Below are 22,904 nucleotides of genomic sequence, written 5' to 3' on the forward strand. Positions count from 1 at the left end.
CCAAATCTAAATCTGCCACATCCATCCGATTGTGTCTCTGTAAATACCAAACCTGTCCGACCAACTCTTATCCAAACACCGTCTATGTGCTCATCTCTTAACACTTCGTACACAAACTTCAACAAGTCCTCTGTTGTTCTAGTGATGTCAGACCGCATGTGTAGCGTCTCGCCCGCAGACACAGGCTGTTCGATGGAGAGCCCCGCACCGGACCAGCACGACCCCCACAGTTCAGAGGAGGAGCTGGAGGTGATCAACAGCAACAAAGAGGAACGTCCTACTCGACCGCTCCGAGCCACGTCGGTCTGTCTGCCGGAAAAGCGCAAGTGGTCCCAAGTCGGCGACTCGTACTCTCGCCACAAATACACGCCGGAGAACGAGGAAAACATGTCGCACTACGGCAACCTCAGCCCGTCGTCGCCGTGCTCCCCGTACAAGTGCTACGGGGAGGACGGCATTCACATCGAACATTCCGGCTCTTCGGACGAGGAAGTGCACAATCTGTTGGCCAGTATGGCCACCCCGGTGCAGTTCCGCACCTCGCCGCCCCTGGAGGCGGTCAAGCCGGGCAGGAGGACGCCGATGAATAAGGGCAGGTCGATGAGTCCACCGCCGAAATTGCTGCATTACGAGGAGTCGCCGAGGAAGAGGTCCAAACACACGAGACATGCGCATATTCAGAGGCCCTACTTGGACTTCGAAAAAATGCAACATGTAAGTAGACGACTGCTAGAGACGCTAATTTTTTTGCTAAAAAATAGGTCAAGGTCTTACTTAGCGAGGCACGCACTCCTTTGTATCACTGTTTATAAAACAGTGACAACGTCTTAAAAAATATTAAAATTTAGGGTCATCAGGATGTTGATATTGCTACCTGCTGCCTCTTCCTCTACTCTCCATGAAGCTGATGAAGTGAAATGGCTCAGCGTGGGCATTAAACACACTATTCATATTTTTAATAATTTCTGGAGATTCTAAAATATCTAGAAAGTTGCAGTTACTCTAGTTAATTTGACACAGTAGATTTAGATATCTTTTTTTTAAATCTAAATTTATTAACAATTTTAATTACTGGATTTATATTGCATCTTTAATCGTTTGAACTTTTTAGCATTTTTATTTATTGATTTAAAGAAGTAAAAACTCTTCTGTAACGAACAGTAATGAGAGTCAGAAATGACGTAAGGAAACGAACGAGTGTGTTTTCTGAGTACGTCGAATTCTAACCAAAAAACTATTATTACTTACAACAGCTGTGTCCAAAAATGAAATTTCGTAGTTCATTTCGTTGGGGTAGTATTTCATTGTTGTAACGACCGCACCAAGTGGTCAAACATATTTTTAACTTGGTGAATTTTAATAGACTCTTAATTTTCCGTAAGTAAGGTTAAGTAAGTTTAAGATTTTGTAAGCGAGATACATTAAAAGAGAAGCTGATGCTCTGGAGGTGTTAAGGTATTGTATCGATCTTTGTGAACTTTGGTATGTATCGGATCTAACAGTGTAAGGAAAATATATATGTTTTACAACATTTTACAGTGGGTGGGAAGTAAAATCGCGCGTCGAAAACACATCCATTTATTATATACTATACAACGAAACAATTTAGATGAATGGTGTAGTTACGCTGAGCTGAGCCCAAGATGAATGAAATGGATAGTACTTTCACGATTTTTCGTTGCATTTCACCTCATTTGGTATTAATTTTAAATAGATTATTATTTTTATTTAAATGGTCTGGTCTATCATCATATAACGATAATTAATTTATAACTTAGGGTTTTGTACAAGGAGTGGATCGTTTAATAATGGATTTAAAAAAAACAAACAATGTTTGACTTTGTTAGACATCAGGAATTAAAATTTAAGAAGAAAATAAAAATCTTATTGTGTCTAAGCTACTTCTCGTTGTTTTCGATAACAGGCTTGTTTTCTCAGTATGTACCATACTGAGAAAACAATTTCAAATTTATTTATTATTATTTATAGAAAAAAATCATATGATTTACTTCCATCTTTGACTAAGCCATGACTTTACTGATTTTCTTTTTAGTTATTATTCTTAAAACGTGAACACCGTTGCGTCTTTTAACGCATCCCGACATATTTTCAGAGATTGTTTGTAATTGCAAATATAAACTGAGAATAACACTCTTCATAATTTATACACTAAAGGTGACTACAGTGTTAGTCCTTGTATTTTTTTAGGTGAAAGATAAATAAGTCAAAAATGGGCCAAACAGACTTGTTCAGTTTTAAAGCTTTTAAAGTGAGCTCCTTTACACAGGGTATTGAATCCTATAAGTTTATCGTTCACAACATGCCTTTCACTAACTACTTAATAGTCATATCTCGTGTTCCAACACATCGTAATATTACACAAATTACCATTAAAATACAAGCTAATTCATATGTTTTAGTTTTTTGTATATAAAATTGCAACACCTAACAAAATGTGTCAATTTATATTTGTAAAGTTCCTATAGTATTTTAAGATTATTCCATAGTTCATGCGCATTAATTTTGAATTTGAAATTTTTGGCGCCAGTGGACAGTGAGAGGTACAGTGTGTAAATACAAAAAGCAGTGAATCCACATTGAAAATTATCACCGACGAAAAACAACCTATTTGCATGGGAAACAAGAGTTTAAATGGAACAAGAATGCTAACGGAGTCGGTGGTTCTTATTTTATTTTGGCAGACAGGTGTGCAGATTGCCGTCAACCAAGCTCTAGAAGTCAGTCACATTCATTCTAACTGATAGTTTCCATAAACGACAATGTGTTGGAGACCAGCAATAACTCAAATTGCTTGCAGCGAGAAGTAAAAGTCCGGACATTCATGGACAATAAAACTGTACCTCTTCAGGAAACTAACTAATTCTCAATATCCCTACTTTTTAATGACCGTCTGACATGCAACATTTTTTTTTCCGCAGCATCATCAGTGACGTTACAGCGCATTTTAAATAAATATTTTCACTTAATACTATGCTGTATTAACATAGTTGTATAAACCACACATCTTTAACACTGTTCTGCATTGCTTTTGCTCCGATATTTCGGTGGTGTGTGAGTTGAATTTGTACTTGAAACAAATTTGATAGATAACAGTTGCGTTTTTTTGTGCTGGTGTGGGGCCATAATAAATCAGAAGTATATTTTCTGACAGAAATATTAAAGTGCAATCGCCAGAAAATAGTGAGATCTGTGACGTTCACTTGAACAGCGGTAAAATGAACTGACACAAAAATATATAGTGAATGAAACAGCTTCAGTTGTAAAGTTGTCAGAATGTTGATCTATAATTTTTCTTAACGCCAGTCGTTACACATTCAGAAAGTAATATCTTCATTATCAAACGACTTATTACTATAAAATTTCAAATATAACCTCTGCACAGCTTTCTCTACATAACGCAAGGGCAGTTTTTAACAGTACTTGATTATCATCTGCTTTTTAAAATTTTGGTGAAATTTTTTATCATGTAGGTATCTATAAAAACCAACATCTCAAATATTTAAAGAAATTTCGAAACGCGGTTTTCACCACTGTTTTCAATGTACTATTTTAAGTTCTATTCGGAAGAACAGTTCAACATTGATTCTCCCTGTTGAAAGTTCCTCTTATAACATTTCCATTGGGAGACACTAGATTGCTTCAGTTATAATTTTTAACCCCGATTTGAAATACTACTGCTAAGATCGTACTGCTTTCCAATTTATCATACTTACTCTAATGAAGACATAGATGTAAAATAGCTGATTCTCCAACCAACATCAGTAATCGTTTGAATTTTGCTGCTCTAATTTTGAAGGAATTGTACGACAACGATAGACAGGTGTCCCAGATAAAACTCCACGGCATTATATTTTGAAAGCGGATATTGAAATTCTGTAAACGCTATTGTGTTAAGCTTTAAGGGGGAAGCTGAGCTAATTTTTTATTTGAAACGTATATTTTTAACAGATTTTGATTGATTAATAAATTACGGTTAGAATGGCATAACACATATGTGTTATATTAGTTTTAACTGTAAATAATATATCTTGTTCCTATATATTGTCGTGGAAACAGATGTGCAAATACAACTAGACTACTACAATATTTCCTTGCTGCGTGTCGAAAATGCTTGAATTTTTTAATTCTGAAAAATATTTATTATGAAAACTCGATGGTCAGCTCGTAGCCTAGACTTAACACCCTTAAGATTAATTTTTTTGGTGATATATAAAAGATTTGGCGTATTTATGACGCCTGCGTGATTTAGAAGATTAAAAAAAATTGAATTAGCATTAGGAATGTTTGTACCTCGGTAACACGAGATGCTTTTTTACCGCGAACTAATAAGTTTTGTGTTCGGTATGAAGGACGACAATTTGAGTATATGCTTAAATTACTGCTTTTGAAACAGATCTTATTAATTGTTTTAAAATAAAGTGGCAATACCTTATTTCACTCAACTTCATTTGTTAATATGCATACATTTCATTCTATTTGCCAAATTAAGCTTCCCCTTTCAAGCTAAAAGCAATGGCGTTTACCCTTTTTCAAGACATATGTAGGTATATCTATATTTTCTTTACCGTGGGTCGTGGTGTTTTGTTGTATAACTTCTAAGAAACCATCTACCCAAATACCTTCGGTAGGTTTTTTTGCTTTACCGGGGGATTATAGTCAACAGTAGAAAAAAATGACCTCTTAAGCGCCATACTGAGTAGTGTAATTTTTACAGCTTGTGATATTTAAATTTTATGAAATATGAGACGCGATGATTTTTCAAGATATTTAGAAATGTCGATGTGCAATTTCTTATTCGTACGCCCACTCGGCTGCTGCCGACAAAAATTAATCAAGTCGAAACCTTTTAGTTTTCGCATTCGTCGTTCAGTTACATAGAGGGCAACATACTTGGCAGACAAATGTGTTTTATCACTGTATTTACATTTTTCTGTAACACTGGTAATTTACCAGAAGTAATTACGTTTTTTTTTAGCTCACAGAGTTACAAAAAATGGTAGATGATACGTGCTGTTAGGTTAAAGGGTAAGATGAAATCTTTAGAATGAGGAATATATTTATAATGATTATGACTAATAGTTATAATACGACTCGGACCATAAAGAACCTACGATAGTACAAAACAAAATTGAAACAAAGTGTATTTATTATTGACTTATTTCTGTCTATGTATTTGATAACACTGAATAAACTACGTACACAAAAATTTGTTAATGATATGATGAACCCATGAAAATTACCGTATCGATGAGAGGTTTGACGTGATTAAAGATTTCTTGTTTGAAGGTTTTTTGAGATACCATAGTTAACGATCGTGTGGAACAACTTCTATTTCTTATACATTTCATATGTAATTATGTGTGATTAATGAATAATTACACATACACGTTCTTTATAACTAATTAAGAAGATAGAAACAGATATAAGACATAAGCAGCACGTTTTTCGATTTGTGATATTGGCGTTTCACTAAGCAGTAATGTGCATGTGTATTTTTTATCGTCATCAGCATTTCAGTGTGCTTTTCATAATTGCGATTAGAAAGTGGATAAGATTTTTTTTTCAGCAAGTTAATCCCAAGTTTGTTCACACGATATGATAAGAACGGCAATTATATACGTAAAAAAATATTCAGAATAATGTAAGTGGAAAATATATTTTTATTCTTTTTTATTAGGTCGGCCAATTAGAAATTTTTAGAACGTGACGCACTTTTTGGTTTGTTCTGTAGCATGTTTTCTTCAACAATTGATTTCGTATTTCCTAGAAACAAACACATTATTGCCTTCTGCACTGATGTGTTATTCATGATATAGTTGTTAATGTAGTTTTTTTTTCAACACGAAAACCAACTGATCAGCCTAGGATCAATAACACCTTAATAGAAATTTGACAATTTTTATCACATTTTGTTTAGTGCGGGTCGAGAAGATGACAGCGTAGCTGTTGAAACGAAATTTTCAGTATCGTAGGGATAGTAACGTGCTTTTGATGTTTGCATAGTAAAGGTGGACATCGTCTTACAAAATCAGATTAACGTGTCAAACCTGTTAAAGTTTGAGTTTTTCGAGTTTAAAATTATTTAATATGCATTTACAATGTAACGAGACCTGTTCGTGCACTTGTGGTTTAATAGTCCACTCTTGTTTTCACAATATCAGTGTAGATCTTTACTCGAAGTATGCGCAAAACTACAGTAGTATTTATACTTCATTAATATGCTTTTATTTTTAAAAATTATTTCTAGGTACAGGATATCTCAAAAAGAAAAAAATTGGCCGATTTATTTTATCAGATAAATGCTTTGCTTAATTTTTCTTGAATTCTTATAATGAAACAACACTCCATGTTAAAATTAAAAAGTTATGCAATGAATTAAAAATACTACATAACCGATATATTCAGTGTTTCAAGTTTTAGTGTAACATTATATAATATCTTAAACAAGTACACAAATAATCATGAAAAAGTATATCTATTCTTCAGGACATCGCTGGCGTGACCGAATAGACATTTTGATTAGTGTTCATTATTTCTTAGGTCTTTTTTTCTTGAGACACTTCCATAAATGGGTTTGCGCTTTGTTGTTTAAGTTCATCTATCATTTGTTGCATAATTATCTAATTTGAAGTGATAACCTGATTTTATGTAGTAGGTATTTTTAATCTATTAACATTGGGTCAATAATTTTAAATTATTCGTAAACCTGGAAACGTAATGAAAATTTTTTAATGTAAAGAAAATCGAAATTTGGAATACGAAAATGAACAGTCGAACCGCGGTGGACGCAAATCATTTTCATTATTAAAAAAATCAATACAGTTAATTTGCCTCCTCCATGAGCTTGCTTGCATACGTTGAAATGGTTTCAAATTCTGACAATAAATGCAAAAACTTCAGTCGCATTTAAATAAGATAGACATCTGGTCATTAACTTTGCATGAAAATTAGCTACCTGTATTTTTAGATATATTTAGAAGTGGAAACATACTTTTCTAAAAATAGTGTAAATTATTCATTGTATTTTTTTTATACTAAGTTCTTGCTCCTATTCAAAGAAAAACAGATGTTAGTCTTGTGTTACCTAAATAAAATGTTTAGTAAGAGTTTTAACAACTCATTTGACCATAAGGCGACAAAATGGTATCGAAGTATGAAGAATTGATCAATAAATCAATTTTTCGAATAAATTGTGCCACCGAAAAAGTTTCACGGTTTGCTGGTATAGAATTGTATAAACGACTGCAGATGTGTCACGTTGCGCGTTTAATATTAACCAAGTAAACGAAAAGTTTTTTCTAAAATGCTGTACTGTTTACTAAACAAAAACAACAGACAGTTTTTGCTAACTTCAGGTCGCCAACCAAAATTGAATAATCCCTTGATGTTTTAAAGTGTGCCGATTCGATGAAGTGCTCGTTTCAGTATTAAAATGTTTGTCGTAGGCAAATCGTGCTACAAAAATTTGTGAGATCAAGCACGCTTTAAACCATTTCACTAAAATCCCCTTTTAGAAAAACGTTTGATTAAACTCCAAAACCCTGAAATTTAAATATGTAGTATGTTTATATTTATGTACCGAATATCCATTGAACATGAAATAAAAGTCCACCTTGGGAATCTAAACAAGCTCAACGTCGTTTTCATTGATGTCAGTTTTCATGGTTTTTGCTCTTGTTATTTTTCATCAACTGTATAATCGTGCAAAGGGGATTTTGCAAAAGCAACTATTTTTAGAAATTTGCCAGTTAGATAAACTTAGATTTCGTCTGTTTCACGGGTAAATTGCACAATAACGGTACCACCTGGGAGAAAACAAAGTAAAACTTCGTTTTTCCTCACATAAAATTCTTTCGATTGTTTCAAATTTTTTATTTGAAAACTTGACGAATTAAAAGTTTTAAACTTTGTTAGCGCATTGAAAAACAGTTAAAGCATGAAGGAAAATTCAAGATCGTAGAATTGATTTTAGTAGCAATTAAAAGGAAAAATCTGTTTCGAATCGATTCTATTATAACCAGTTTAATGTTCCGATAAATTGTGCCTAAATTGAGGAATAATTACTAGACGCACCTAGTTTCAGACTCGCTGACTAAGGATCAAATAGCCCTGCAAAATTATTAAAGTTGTTTCAATTTTTGGAAACCTATTAACATTTCTCATGCTCCATATGTACTCACTCCACAGATTACATAGGGACATTCCATAATTTCCAACGCTAGTTACGGAATAGAGCATTAAAGGAACAAGCAGTACCAGTTCCCAGAGCGTCTTTTTCAGTAAAGATTGATCTAATTTTCACTTTTAAAGAGACGAATAGTAACAAGCACCGACAGACTGATAGAGAAAATCTACATTTTCGGATTCTACGACTTGTAAAACGGCAAGAAAACGTGAAATTAGACATCGCCAGAAATATCTAGCTGCAATATTTCACTTGGTTATCGCTCGAGGAATGAAAAGGATTTCTGTCTCATGTTAATTTGCAATTCCACAGTACTGAACCTAATGCAGAATTGTTTATTTCTAACAGAAATTGTAAATCCTGCACCGAGAACATTGAGCAAATAACGCATGGAGTTTCGAATAAGCTGGAACTTTTAAGCAACGTTTAATAGCCTCATGAAACATTACTCTTTACAATGCAATTAAAAGTTTCCAAATAGATTTTAATAGCTTATGGTATGGTAAAGTTTAAGCAAAAGAGAAGTGAGCTACGTAAATGACATACAATTTTCACTTTTTGTACAGGATGTTAATATTTTATGTAGACACCACAGACGATTTAATGCATTTTCAATGTCGTCAGAAAGACTTAAATTGACTGATAACTAATTGAAAAAGGGTAGTTGTTGCATAATGCATGCGACGGTTCGTTATTGACACGTCATTTTTTTAACAGCCAGAGAATCGAGTTGCGTAAACAAATGTTATTTTATTGAATGGTGCCATTAAAAATCCCTGTGTGAGCGAAGTATTGACAGTTAAATTTATCGAATAAATCGTTTAGTCGTTTTGGTAAAATAGCGCGTATTTCGAATAGGGAAGCAGTTAACATAAAATTTTAATTTTGTTTATAATTTTTATTTTGTTTATATTCAGTTGCGTGAAGAGTTTCACGTACAACTTTATTACTGACATCATTTCCGCTATTAAATTTGTACATTTGGCTCATTTTGAATGTTTTTTCAGATTCGTTTTATTGAAGCTGTAAAGCCGCCTTTTAATAGGTATATTATTTGGGAATAATTCACCCTCCTGTGTATTTTATAGAATATCGTTTTCTTGATTCGGCTATAACCGTCACAAATTACTTTGATGTAAAATTTAATTGAAAATACTTCCAATTCCGGTCGTTAGTAAATATTTTAGGAGAGCTATGATGGTAGAGTTAATAGGTTTCGTGTACTTTGCAGCTATTATAAATTTATAGATTTATTAGAGCCGATATTATCGAAGCGACAATTTTTTAGTCTGTCCACTTTCGTATCAATTGGTGGTAGGGTAAAATTATCGTCAATACGGTTCGCCACGATGTTGCAACCAATTTCCTATTTCCCTGAAACTGCAATTTTCTCTCAGGAAACGTTTACCGGTAGTTTATATATAAATTTATGTGCACTTCACAAAAAAGGAAAAATTGCTGCCATAGTTCCACGACTGAAAACATATTTCAGAGAAGTCGTAAGTTTTCGAGGGATGATTTTTTTCCATTGTGAAAAATATCTCGAAGCTTTCTTCTCATTTGCGGACGCTGTAAATAATTCCGCTGAGTGACTTCGTACTCGAAAAAATCCTTCAACTTTGCAGGATATTTTCTTAGCAAGGCCAGAAGTGGGCGGCCGTAATTAAACTAATTAAAACTGAAATATTTCGCGATGCAACTGCTTCTGAAAGAACTTTTCGGATGGTTGACAAAAAAGTAAGAAACCAAAGGCGCACTTTTTATCCTTTTTTGTCATTACCACCGTGAAGTGTTCAGTACTCGAAATATTTTAAAAGCTCTCGAGAGTCTGGTAAAAATTCACGCTGAAATGACCCCTAAACTCGTCTATTATAAAGGCCGGAATTAGGAACGCGTTTTGTTGAAAATCTGCCTTACCGAGCGCTATTCATTTCAGTGTAAATAGCAATGAACTTTGGGCCTCGCTATATTCCGCAAGAATGGTTTGCATGTGTGCTGTAAAAATATAACTTTCAGTGCGAGTAGGATGACTTCATCAAAGTGTTCTGCTGCTTTGTATGAAAATCGATGGTTTAGTGGCACTTCAACAAGTTCGTTAATATTTTATAAGACTGACTGCCACTCTTGACAGGGATGCGCGCTATTCTTTCCCAAATGCCACTCGTTTTTATACAGCTGAATAATTAACGTTCATTATCAATAGTGGAGTCGGAGATAACGCACAGATTAAAAATAGGTTACTGAAAATTCTACTGCGCATTGCAGGTTTACTTATTAAAGCATCCAAGTCTACAGGAAATTCGTTAATAAGGCAACGAACCGACTCAAAAAACTGTTTGATATTTTATTCTCATTTAACGTTTTCATCGATTTGGATGAAACTGTACGCCGGATGCCAAATATCTAGAAATAGATTTAAAACATTACGGTAATTACTGTTAATCGATCAAAGCCATACGTTTTTTCGACACTACGGAGCCTGCTTAAAAAGTTCTATATGTACCTAAATGGCGTATGCGCCCTTGCGAATTCTCTACACACACAAATCCATTTACTAACTTTGCTCAGCTTTACTGCAATTAGAACCCTCTAATGCCATTTAAAATTTTGATGTGTCAAATGTCGCATTGCAGTCTGTCGCCATTTGCCGATATACAGTTAAAAAGAGTCGACCGAACATTATTTACATCTTCGTTATGCATTTAAATAATCGTATTGTAAAATATATTCATATAGTTTCGCCAAGTATTAAGAAAAGCACGAGCTTCGCTCGCTCTCGCCACTTTTTACATTTGATAAGTTCCTGAAATTATTTTACCCATAATGTATAAACAAAAACATGCATTCCTCACAGTTATAATTACAATGTTAAAGTATATCTATATAAAATAAAAGTTAAGTTTGTTCTCTTTCTTGAATGATCGGATTTTCTGCCGTCACAGTTATATGTTGATCGTGTTTATATTTTATCATTCTTTGCTACACATGATTGTACCGAACTCTATATATAAGGTTTTCGTTGATTTTGTTAACCATAACGACTATTGCAGACGACATAAAAGTCGTCTACATAAAACCTTGCTTTCTATCATTTAAATATAAGGAATGTTTCGTCTTTGGTGAACGGCTCAATTTATGGTACCTGTATACGAATGCATTTGGTTGCAATACACATCAAAAAACTGAATGCAGCAGTATTAGTTTCACCGGAAATAAAAGACCACTTTTGTTTTTTAAATAAAACTACCTCTTTTTTGAAATATTATTGTTTGGTTAATTATACGTGAAATTTACAGGTTTCCACACTGTTTGTTAGAATTTGAATCGATTTTTTCCCAAACACTTTAAAAAATGTTACTTGTTTGGAAGTATGATCATTTCTCGCCCGACAAGGTTCGATCTTTTTAAACTTTTATTGTTACTACTGCTACCCCAAAAACGTCAACTTTCACACGTTCTTTGTTCCGGTATTTACCTACTATTTCCAGATGATGAAAGATTTCTGGGCGATGCTGCGGTCGTTGCCTTAAATTTGCTTAAGCTTCTAAAAAGTTGTCGCTTAGATTTCTGTTTCAACAAAAAAGGTGAGAAAATTGGTCTAAAGTTATTCAGGTAGAACTTGCCTTACCCTTGAGGCACAATCAATGAACACGTCCAGTTTCTTCATCCATAAGCTACTATAAAATTAATATACGAATTTTATATATTTTTCTTTTTTAGTTGTGATAGCTTCAATAATATAAAATATAAATAGGAGTGGGTTATTAAACTGCAAGTAAAAGAGCATACAACTCTTTAGAAACGACAAATATACTACTTTAGATAAATACAGTGCGATAGTGTTTTATTAGACGTTTCAGAAAATGAGACAAACCGTTCTTGATTTAATCAATAAAATAACCAGACGTACGGAAACGGGAGACCTCCCTTCTCATATTTTAGAAGCTACGAAATATCAAGAAAATATTAGTTTAGCCATTCGTCGAATGGATTCTGTTATAACATTTCCCTACCTTTAAATTATACGGTAAAATATTTCCAAGGATTTCTAAACTAAAAATGTAATTAACAATTTTTCATATGTATTATAAAGATAAAAAGAAAGAGATTCAAATGAGGTTCCATGTGAAACTCCAAAATTTATGTTTTTAGTTCAAAATTTGTATGTTTTGCAATATCTTAATTTTACAATCATTTCATCAATTAATCTGACATCTGCGTCGTGTCTTTGTCCTTGTTCGTGATAACTACAAATTGTCATGTTTTCTGAAAAGGCTTAAAACAAAAAAAAAAAAGCAAAACTACTCAACGCAAACAATGCATACTTTTTTAATTCCACATTCAGATAGCTACATATAAAAATTTACAATGTCATTCCCTGTGGCGATAAATGTTAATACATATGATAAGATGCCAACCTGTATGTTTAGACCAACACTACTTGATATGTACAGCGTAAAATTAATCATACACTTTTAAGAAATTTAGGTAAATCCTTTCCGAGATTGTTGATAAAACAGATTACTTCATACATAAATTTTTTTGGGGCAACCTGTGTACACAGTTCCAGAGATTAAAAACATACACAGTTGTAGTATTTACCATTAAAAATGTATTTACTCCTAATATTGTTTTGATGACATTAATGACTTACTAAAATTTCTAAAATATATATAGATAGGTATAATGCAGTCTAACTATATTTTGGGACATCTTTAATTCTTAATGAACAAATCTTGTTTACTCATCTTCGTGGTAGTCTTAAACTTGAACTTTCAAATGCAATCGATTTAGAAGTTGCAAAAATTGTCTATATAATAAAATCTTTAACAGCCGACAAACAGAAGCTGCATACTCATATTCAACAAGGGTGAAATACTAAGGAAACATGAAATTTGATTAGAGATTTGTCAAAGCGGCCGTATTGTAAAACTTCCCATGTCTGGAAAAGTAACAAAGCAAACATCATTTCAAGAGAACAAAAGAAAGTTTTGTTAAATCCTAAATGCTTACGTAAAATTGGCGATAATGCAGTTAATCTTGCGGTTACGATAAAACCATAAATATAACTATTTGCTGTGGGCAAAGTTTACTTCACCTTCTTTGGAAAAAAGATTTTCGATTTTTTACTAGTTACTAGTTACTAAGTAGTTTTCGTCAGCTTGTGTAATATATTCCTGTTTTCTCGACTGCAGTCTTCTTAAGTCGGTTTTTCTTTACTTATGTTAAGTGAAATTTAATACCAGGCGATTTTAATCTACGTTTTTTTTCCATCTCATTTCTTATATTACCTGCTCTTTTGATCTTTTCAGTTTTTATGGCGATAATTTTGTAAATATAGTTATTTTCACCGGTTCGACTAGTCGATTTGAAGCTATAAATTTTCCATTAAAAAGTATTTCAGGTTGCTTCTGCCGAAGTTTTCGCGCACGTACTTACCACGTAAAACGGTTGAAGGAACAGCTCCCTAGTTGTATGAGCCATTAACTTTTCTGAGTGTGCCAATGAATTTTGAGAACGAAACAGTTTTTAGTTCGGTAAATTAGTAATGGTTCTCTTTTTTTTTTCTCCTGACGAAAGTTCTTAGTCACCGAAACTTCGCCTTTATTGTAGAATTGACCTTGACCCAACCAGTTATTTGTGTGATGTTTTTGTATTTTTTTGCATTTTCTGGAGAGCTCTAATACCGAATACTGTAAATTGATTTCGTTATTGGCAAGGTATACCGAAAGTCATCAATAAAATTAGCAAAATAACATGAGCGATATGATCAAATTACTTAGTTTGATGCAAACTAGAAACACGGGAAGCTTCATATACCGTCCGTAGCTTCCAAGTTAAATTCGATGTTTTGTTTAGGAAAATGTAGCAGTGCGTTTTAATGTGTTTCACATGCTGCGTTAAAGTTGATTAAGACACTCATTTTCACGAAATAATAAATCTTCAAAGTAAACCGTACCAGATAAGAAACGGATACTGAATGATTTATGAAAATAGCAAATTAAGATAGTAGTAAATGTATTTTTGTTGTTATATTATTATTGTAAGATGTTCCGATTTTCGTCTTCGAATGTGTGACCCTCGAAAAGTGCGATAACGAAGCGAATGTTGTCAATAAGTACAATAATGGACAAAGAATTTGAGACAATTTTAGATGTGGATGTAAAATTTGCATGCCTGCTTTCCGGAGTAAAAGTATGTATGTATAAATTACCCGCAGCCTGAAAAAACCGTTTTGGCTTCACATCATGTTGATTTTGGCCGGTATTAACGTCATACAAACCGTCGTTCTTCTCGAGTTGTATAAATTACATGTAGTTCCCTTATCGATCGCATTTTCTTTGATAGTCGTCGCGCAGAAGGTGCGATTTCAAAATCTGATTTGGATTATTGCACTTGATGGATTAGGTGTTGTGTAATTTCTTGGTATCAGACTCTGTGGTTTTAAGGTCGGCTGGCCGATGATGAGCTGTGGAATCGCTGCTGCTAAACGATTTTGCAGCATGGAGCGGATCCGCCGCCGCCGCCGTCGGTTGTATCTCATTGGTATTTTAGCGTAATGTTTGTCATTACAGGAAGTCGCTGCAGCGGGCGATTTTATGAGGTGCAGACTAGAACCGAAGTCTATTGAGGTTGAAAAATTTTACAGCAGACCGTCCAATGAGGAAGTCTGTGGCACGGTAATAATAATTTCATAAAGTAGATATAAAATGTGTATATTCACGTTCCGTTTTTGTTCCACATCGCATCGCATTAATCCGCCATAAAAGTGACGTTCACGCGATTATTTTAAACAGCAAGTATAGTATTTAAGATACAATTTGGAGCTGGTCCAACAACATTAACAGATATCCGGTGATTACGCGAATTGCGATTCCACAAACAAAAAACCTGCCTCAATACACGGCTTGACCTTCACCGTCAAAATGTTCCACGAATTAGCAACATGTTCACGAATAAAACCACGCTTTCTTTTTGCATTCAGCTCGATGGAATTTATACAACCTATAATTATGTAACGTTACTCATTCTCCGGTGCCAAGTTTCAATCGGGTCCACTTTTTTTGCAGGGGCGTCGGAATTTCGCGCCCAAAAACAAGAGGACAATGCATTTCATTAGACCCCGATACAACTTAAAAGTCCATTTCATTTGCTTTTTGATTTATCGCTCTGTCTCTTTAATAACTTTACTAGCATTGTTCGGTCACGAAATACAATGTGACGTTGACTCTTTGTTGTGCTGTTTTTAGTTCACATTTGGCACTAGCACAAAACTCATAATGCTGAATGTCCTCCAACTTGGAATACACATGCCTACCGTGCACACCAAATGGACAGAAATGTTGGATTGCATCATGGCTGACAAACCTGCTCTTTTCTATAAGTCGACTCACCAAATATGAGAATGCCATTTCGAAGAATTCGTTAAAGGAAACCGCATAAAACGCCGATATTTTACCAAATACACTAAAATATTCACTTCGTAGTTGTATTTTTTGCATACTCGAACCTATGAATTACAAATATACGCAAATTGTTGCAGTTTAAATAAGATGCAAAGCATACATTACAAGGTGCCAATAAAAATTAACCTTGAAGGAATTTCGACTAGTTTTACAACTGTTCTTTTGCCAACTCGCCTGTAAGTCTCCCAAATACTTAAAATTCTGCATCTGCTTCAAATGATGCACAACAGAATAAAAACCAAAAACGCTTACTTTATCGAAATGTATTATAAACGTAGACTTTATTTTAGGAGCATTTGTATATTTATGTTCTCTTGTGATACAAGCTGCAATCAGCGCTTATATTAATTATTATTACTGATGTAATATCTTGGAAAAACTACTACTTCATAGTGTAATAATATCGGAAAACCTTCATCTGTCTTATGTAAGACAAAATACTAGTTTTTGAAAACCTAAATGTTATTTAATCCCGGTCTTTCTAGAAAAAGTACATATAACTGTATGACAATTACAAGTATTTTCTATGTTTAAGTGTTTTTGTGGAAATATTGCAGAATTTTCTTCATATGACGTTATACATTTTTTGCTGAGAAGAAATTATTAACTAATCTTAAACTTAATCAATATCCAACAAATGAAAACCTATAACTAAAGTGCAAGCATTAGCATCTCAGGTCTAGTTTTCAATAAAGACTTGTTTAAAGAAATTTTTGAGATTGCGTCATCAACTTTCTAAAGGCAGTTAAATTATGTTAACATTTTGCACTCTAAATCAAAATATTCTGGAGTCGTTAAATTTTTAATATTGAACTTACTTAAAATCTAGAACAAGATTAATAACATTTAGTAGTGAGTGTAAAAATAAATTAAATACTACTCCTATTTATTTCGAAAAATAAAAAAAACTATACGATATGCAGTATGTATGTTGAAAAATCATTAAGTTGGTATTATTATTTTGACAGAAGAAAACGTAGCAAAAAACGCATTTGTTTTATTAATACCTACTGTTGTGTATAACTGAAATTTGACAGAGTTGTTAAAAAGCGTTAATTTTATTATACGAAAAAGTGTGATTAAGTTGTACCACTTGGATTTTTGACGTGGACTGCTAAAAGATAAATAACTTATTCGATATTCACATGTTTTGAAACTATTTGGCCGTCAGATAGGTACGTCATATTTTTTTGCAATTTTCAAAAGTAACTTTTATATCTTTCTTTAAAGTAAGCAGAGAAATATGGTTTCTGATTCAAGAAAATGGCAAAAACAAATAATATCAACGGACCATCGGAGAACAAGAACGTTACAGTCAATTTGATGTTTTTTAGTCTGTGCATTACCATGGAACGTATAGATGAAATTGGCCAAGGTTTACGACGTACAAATTCGACGTTGACACTATAGACAGTTGATTAGAATAGGTGAAACCAGAACAATTAATTTATTATGTATCGCATTTATTGTGATGAACAAATCGCCTGTAATGTTATTAAGGTTTATAATTTAAAAAACTAAATCAAAAAGGAGCCGTGTATTTTAGTAAAAAAACAACTCTGTCACGAAAATGGTATACTTATTTAAAACTATGTACATTATTATTTTTTATAAAGTTTAGTTAATGTTTTAGGGGCACATTGATATAAAATTATACTACAAACGTAAAAGATTTATTTAATGGTGCGGTGGAAATTACTGTCACTCTTATCAGATTTATAGTACAGTTACAGTTACATAATTTGATACCGCGAAAGTAGTGGTATGTGTATTCTGTCTTCTACAAAGCTAAATATAGTGCCACTAAATTTTTACTAGAATTGTGTGAGTAATCTATCTAATTTTTTTTTTTTTTAATTTTTATTTATTAATAAATAAGTGTACTACACAAATACACGCAACTGCCTAAAATATTTAATGATAGTTTTTTCGTATTAGTTCACAATATCATTAGGTCATAACTTTCGACAAGAAACATTTGACGCTTTATTTACTTTTATCCAGAACTAAGTCGTAAATTTGACAGAGCTTTAAATTTTCTTTGTGAAACCCACTCCTCATACTCGGCATTAATTGCTGCCTGTCAAAATAATGTATTCAGTCTGTAAATATCGTTTGCAGATCGATACATTGATGATATGCGAACAACTTTCATTGTGGTTTAGTTAAGACTTCAAAAACAAAATTAAAAATAGCAAACTTTCTCTAGCATGTTCGACAATCGCGATTTTAGGAAGAACTAACTACTGGTGGTGTAGATGGTCTTGGTACCGAAAGGATTAAGTCGGGGAAATCAGAGTGGTTTGGTATTCCCCTGAACGTGCACATCAATTTGGTGCAGTTGGATAAAGCATTTTTGAGAGTAACATTTTAGCAATGGCTATGGTCGATTCCTTGTAATTAAACTAAACATAAAAAGTTAGCAACTTTACACTTCATTAAGTTAATGCCAAATAAAACTTATTTAATTTTGCTTGCATAACCACACCATTAGTCGATAAAATAAAGTTAAATAATAATATTAATCTTATTTCGTTGTGTCAGCAACATGAGCTCGCATATTTTTGTTTCACCGCTATAGATAACCAAAGTTAACATTGTCATTACGTTACCATACGCAATTAATTTTGTTTGGCTCAAAAAAATAAATTCCTGTAATTTATAAATGACATATAAAATAAATGAGCTAAAAGGTTTAAGTTGCAGTAAAATTATAATTCAGATGTTGTAAACGTATAGCAGAACAGCAAAAAAATGTGACATAAAAGAACTTCACAAATTGAAGACAAGGAAGACAAACAAGTAATGTTCTTTCAATAGTAATGATGAAGTTCGCCAGTTGTAAGATTCATCGTGTACGTGAAAATTCTATCCGTAGTTTAGCCTTGGATGGGTGACCAACTAGGCTCTGATCGCCCGTCCGTCTGTACGTCTGTGATAAAAAAGAAATCATAGTGGTTAATATTAATAATATTGTTGAAAGTTTTTTCAAAAATATTTCATATTTATAATGTGGGTTGTTCCGATTTAAAGTTAATTTTTAATTTTTTTAGAGTAGGTGTGTCCATTGTGTTGTATTTTTAGACTCTCATGGCTTTGTTATCTCTGTCAAATGCATTCACGACAAGACGTGAATTAAAAGTCCTCTGTACAAAGAATCGTCAATGCTCTAAATTTACATTGTAAATTTGACCTCGTTTTAGGATGTGAATGTAAAGAAAAACCACTTGGAACTAAGAGACTATACTTTTTAAAAGAAATTATGCTCAAAATTTTGTTGGAAATGAAGAATTTTGAACCAGTATTTTTATATTGGAGTTCATTTACAGACAAAACAATGTTAAAATGTATACTTTTTCCAAAAGAAGTAGGAATAGGTCGTTTGTCAATAAGGTTGGTAACTTCCAGATGGATAGTATAAAACAAGAAAAGTATAAATGATTAAAATTTAATTGAAAACGAGTGCTTAGTGTGAGTATTAGACAGTTACGGTTTACTGTAAAAAAACACAGATAGCAGTTGTAAAATGCATGACAAAACTGACTAAAACTTCTCTACACTGTGTAAACTCGAATTTAAAGTTAAAAATATCTTGTCCGTACGTTTGTTTACTTCAAATCACACTTTTAAAGTGCAAATCCGACTACAATTGTTTATATATGAATTTAAATAGTAATGCAGCAATGACAGTAGTAGGTACGCGTCCAAGTAAATAATTACACAGCTAAGCTAATAGCAATAGAAGCTTGACAGTGATTTGTTTTTGACATTTATGCATTATTACTAACTAAATGGGAAAAAATCAAATTTATATCATCCTTAAAACCCGCAATAATGATTTCTTTGTCCCGTTTTTGAGCAGATTACAAAGTGTGTGAAGTCTGTCATGATTGAATCATTGGAAAGCATTCTAAACATTCACTATTATTGTTTTACAACAAATGTAAAGGTAAAAAATCAGTTTCAAATTATAGGTAATTGATTGTTATGCGTGTTACAAAATGAAAAATATTGTAATTTGTTACCAGCTGTAGGTGCATTTGACATCTAAACATTACGTGCTATTTCCTATTAGCAACTAGCTGGTATGTACATGACTACCTGCCTATCAATTTGTTTGTAATATCGACTGCCGGCCCTGCAGGTGCGTGGAAATATGCCATAGATTGATAGTAACATTTTTAGAATATCTGTTTATATTTGTGTGTAATTCCAAGTAAATTGTTTTATCTAAGAACACGAGCATCTGGGAAAATTTAACAAAAATAAAAGTGATTAGTATTTTCTTCGAAATCGTGTGTAGTGTTTCCTGCAAAGTTTCATTTTATCAACAGTGTAGTCAGATCTGAGAATCTGTGATTCTCAAGCATCAATACTCTATTGAAAGCTTGTGTGGAATAAAAAGCTCTCAAAAAGTGCATGTAACGAAAGGATCATTCAAGATTTATAAATAACCTAAAACAAATATAAACATGATTAATTAAATGCAAATTTTAAATAGTCGACGATCTTAAATTTAGTATTTATCACAAGATTTTTGTGCTCAAGTAAACAAGTAAGGATAAGACCGTCTCTATCTCCAGGAAGACATACAATGTTTTAATAAACGTATCCCTGAAATATCTGTTATTATGATAAAACCCGTTTGTAGTTTGAAGTAAAATATATGTAATTACAATTTCACAATATCACATTTGGATGAGTGTACGTTGTTATTATTGCACAGTGCAAATAAACTTTCGCCTCATCATCTGTAAACCACATTTGTTGAAACGAGTGTAATATCAAGTAATAAATTATCTATGATCTTGAACCACAGCTTCAAGGACTTTTTTTGCATAGATATTTGCATAAATTGTTTTAAAATACGGCCATTGTTCCAATTAGCATAAAATTACTATAGTGGATACTTTGATTTCTGTTTGCCATGTAGCAAAACATGGTACGTCACACCTAGATTGTACTTTTGTAAACAAGATTCATAAAAACTTGTCAAGTTCAAGGCTTTAGTCTATTCTGTTTACATATGTATAATGTTTTTTCTTTTGCAGTTGAAAGCCCGTTCGGTGCGAACATGGCGTCATAGTGGAGACCATGGTGGTGAGCTTTCCGTATTTTGCTGGTGAGAAGAGCTTAAAGGGCGGTCACCCTCGCCCTGTGAATTGTCAAAAACTCCATGTATGAGCAGTTTACCAGCATTATGGCCCGATCATTCTTCAAACGAATAAAAGTGCTGTTTCGTCAAATTTGGTCAGTAAATAATGGGAATTTTTAATAACGTGACACAGTGGTGGCCTGTAAACTTAGTGCTTGTATTTATGACTGTAAATAATTTAAATCAAATCACCTGAAGTTCAATGTGGTACATCTACATGGTCTGAATAAAATTGACTCTCAATTGCACTACAACTTACAGCACAAAATTTGTATGGCATTACTATCATTTTTGTACTAAATAGACTCTTGGATACTGAAGATTATCGCCTGTGAAGCGGCCTTTCTCTTAATTGCTATAGACTCGCATAATTTTGCCTAATTTACCGAGGAATACATAAAACAAATTTGGACAATATACTTGATTTGTATGTAGAAAACAGCGCTACAATCTTCAGTAACATCAATGTTGTAATAAACCATAGTTGTAAAGGAATATTTAGAGGGAGGAATTTTTATAAATTCGAGATGGTGGTTGGTCCAGATTGATACACAATTCAATAATTTGGAATGTTTCTTGTTACCAACCTCCACTATATAAAAGGGATTTCGGTAGCTCATACATATAAATACATAATAACAAAACTTGGTGTTTATAAAAATTGTAAGGTTCCCAGGCCTACAGACTAGGTTTTTTGACTTGTGAAAAGTTGTGTTGTATATTTTTATGTACCTATGTAAGAAGTTTAAAGTTGAAAGTGTTTTCAATGTACAAAATTATATTTCGGCCAAAATGAATAAAATCTACATTTATTACGAATTTATATTGTAGATATTGTGAGAAAATTTTCGTGCAATTTACAAAATGATGTCGACTTTTTTGTACATATAGAATTTTAAATCTGTGCATTTAAGAAAAATGTCGCATTATATAAAAACAAAAGTTTAGAGAAATGTGCTTTGAGATTGTTTGTACATAACAACAGTTGTTTTTATATAATGTTAATTACTGCAATATTTTTACACAGTAGTTAAATGTCTGTAATAGATTTAGTTTGTCTTAAGGGAGATGCGTAATAGTTTCGTTGTAGTAATCTAATGCTAATTTTAAAAGTTTGGTTTGAAGAAATAAGTTGCCTTTATTAGAAAAAAAATTACTGTGCATATTACTGCCATTTGGAAATTTTCGAAATTTCAACTACGAACGAAACTTTTAAAGTTGGTTAGTTGCTATGAGATTTTATACTTTTAGGATTTATTTTAAGCCATGTTGTTGCCATATTACCGCTTACTGAACTTTAACTGGCCACGAAAGTAGAAAACAACAATGCTGCCGAACAACTGCCCTTGTTGTTGAAGGAATAACAAACAACAACTCGCTATCAATGGTAACTGCCATCAAACTAAAGTTGCGCGGTGGATTGGTGAAATCAAAATTAATTTAAAAGTGGGTGTTGATTTTGAACTTAAAAAATCTTGTTTTTAAATATTAGGGGTAAAGATAGTAGGACTTTTAACAAATTGAAAGACTTTTTTTAAATTGTGTGTGAGTGAATTGTGTTTTGTAAAACGGATACGCTGCGATTTTGTAGGAATGGAAAAAACTGAATTTGTCAAAAAATGTATAATCTGAGTAGATACTACTATAGGGTGTGCATAGAACATATAAATTTTTTTTATATAAAACAATCTTGTGTGTAGGGTAAAATTATAACATATTATTTAAAGATATTACCCATTTTTGTAAACATGAATGTTGCACGACATACAAAGGTCTATTATTTTTTGTTAAATTTGGAAAATATAAAGAGCTCGAATTTAATTTTGTGTGATTTTTGAGATCTACTAAGTTTTATTGTACCTATGAAATGGGTAATAAATTACATATAAAAAACCAGTGATATGTTTTAAGTATTTTTGCACCATTACGTGCAGTTGTGAGTAAACATTATTCTTGTGATACAAGCTAATAGCCATATAGAAAATAATTATTACAAAAAAATATTTCTTTTACTTTCTATATGACTATTTTTGCACGTTGTAATACTTAGTTGCAATACACATATTATAAGTTTATT

The 22,904-nt window shown here is 32.7% G+C and overlaps 1 protein-coding gene across 2 annotated transcripts in view; it reads left to right on the forward strand.

Annotated features, from left to right (window-relative positions):
- The window catches only part of LOC135130742 (uncharacterized), a 48,012-nt gene extending 25,112 nt beyond the window's left edge, over nucleotides 1-22,900 (forward strand). For both annotated transcript variants that reach the window (XM_064058164.1, XM_064058168.1), the window contains 2 exons: nucleotides 143-714; nucleotides 20,724-22,900. In XM_064058164.1, the coding sequence (XP_063914234.1) occupies nucleotides 143-714; nucleotides 20,724-20,798 (647 nt within the window). In that variant the 3' untranslated portion in view covers nucleotides 20,799-22,900. The remainder of the gene's footprint in view (nucleotides 1-142; nucleotides 715-20,723) is intronic.
- Nucleotides 22,901-22,904: the final 4 nt, after the last annotated feature.

The sequence above is a fragment of the Zophobas morio genome, unplaced genomic scaffold (assembly GCF_036711695.1).
Source record: "Zophobas morio isolate AGI-343-1 ecotype UQ-CSIRO unplaced genomic scaffold, CSIRO_AGI_Zmor_V1 ptg000002l, whole genome shotgun sequence".
NCBI classification, from domain to species: Eukaryota; Metazoa; Arthropoda; class Insecta; order Coleoptera; family Tenebrionidae; genus Zophobas; species Zophobas morio.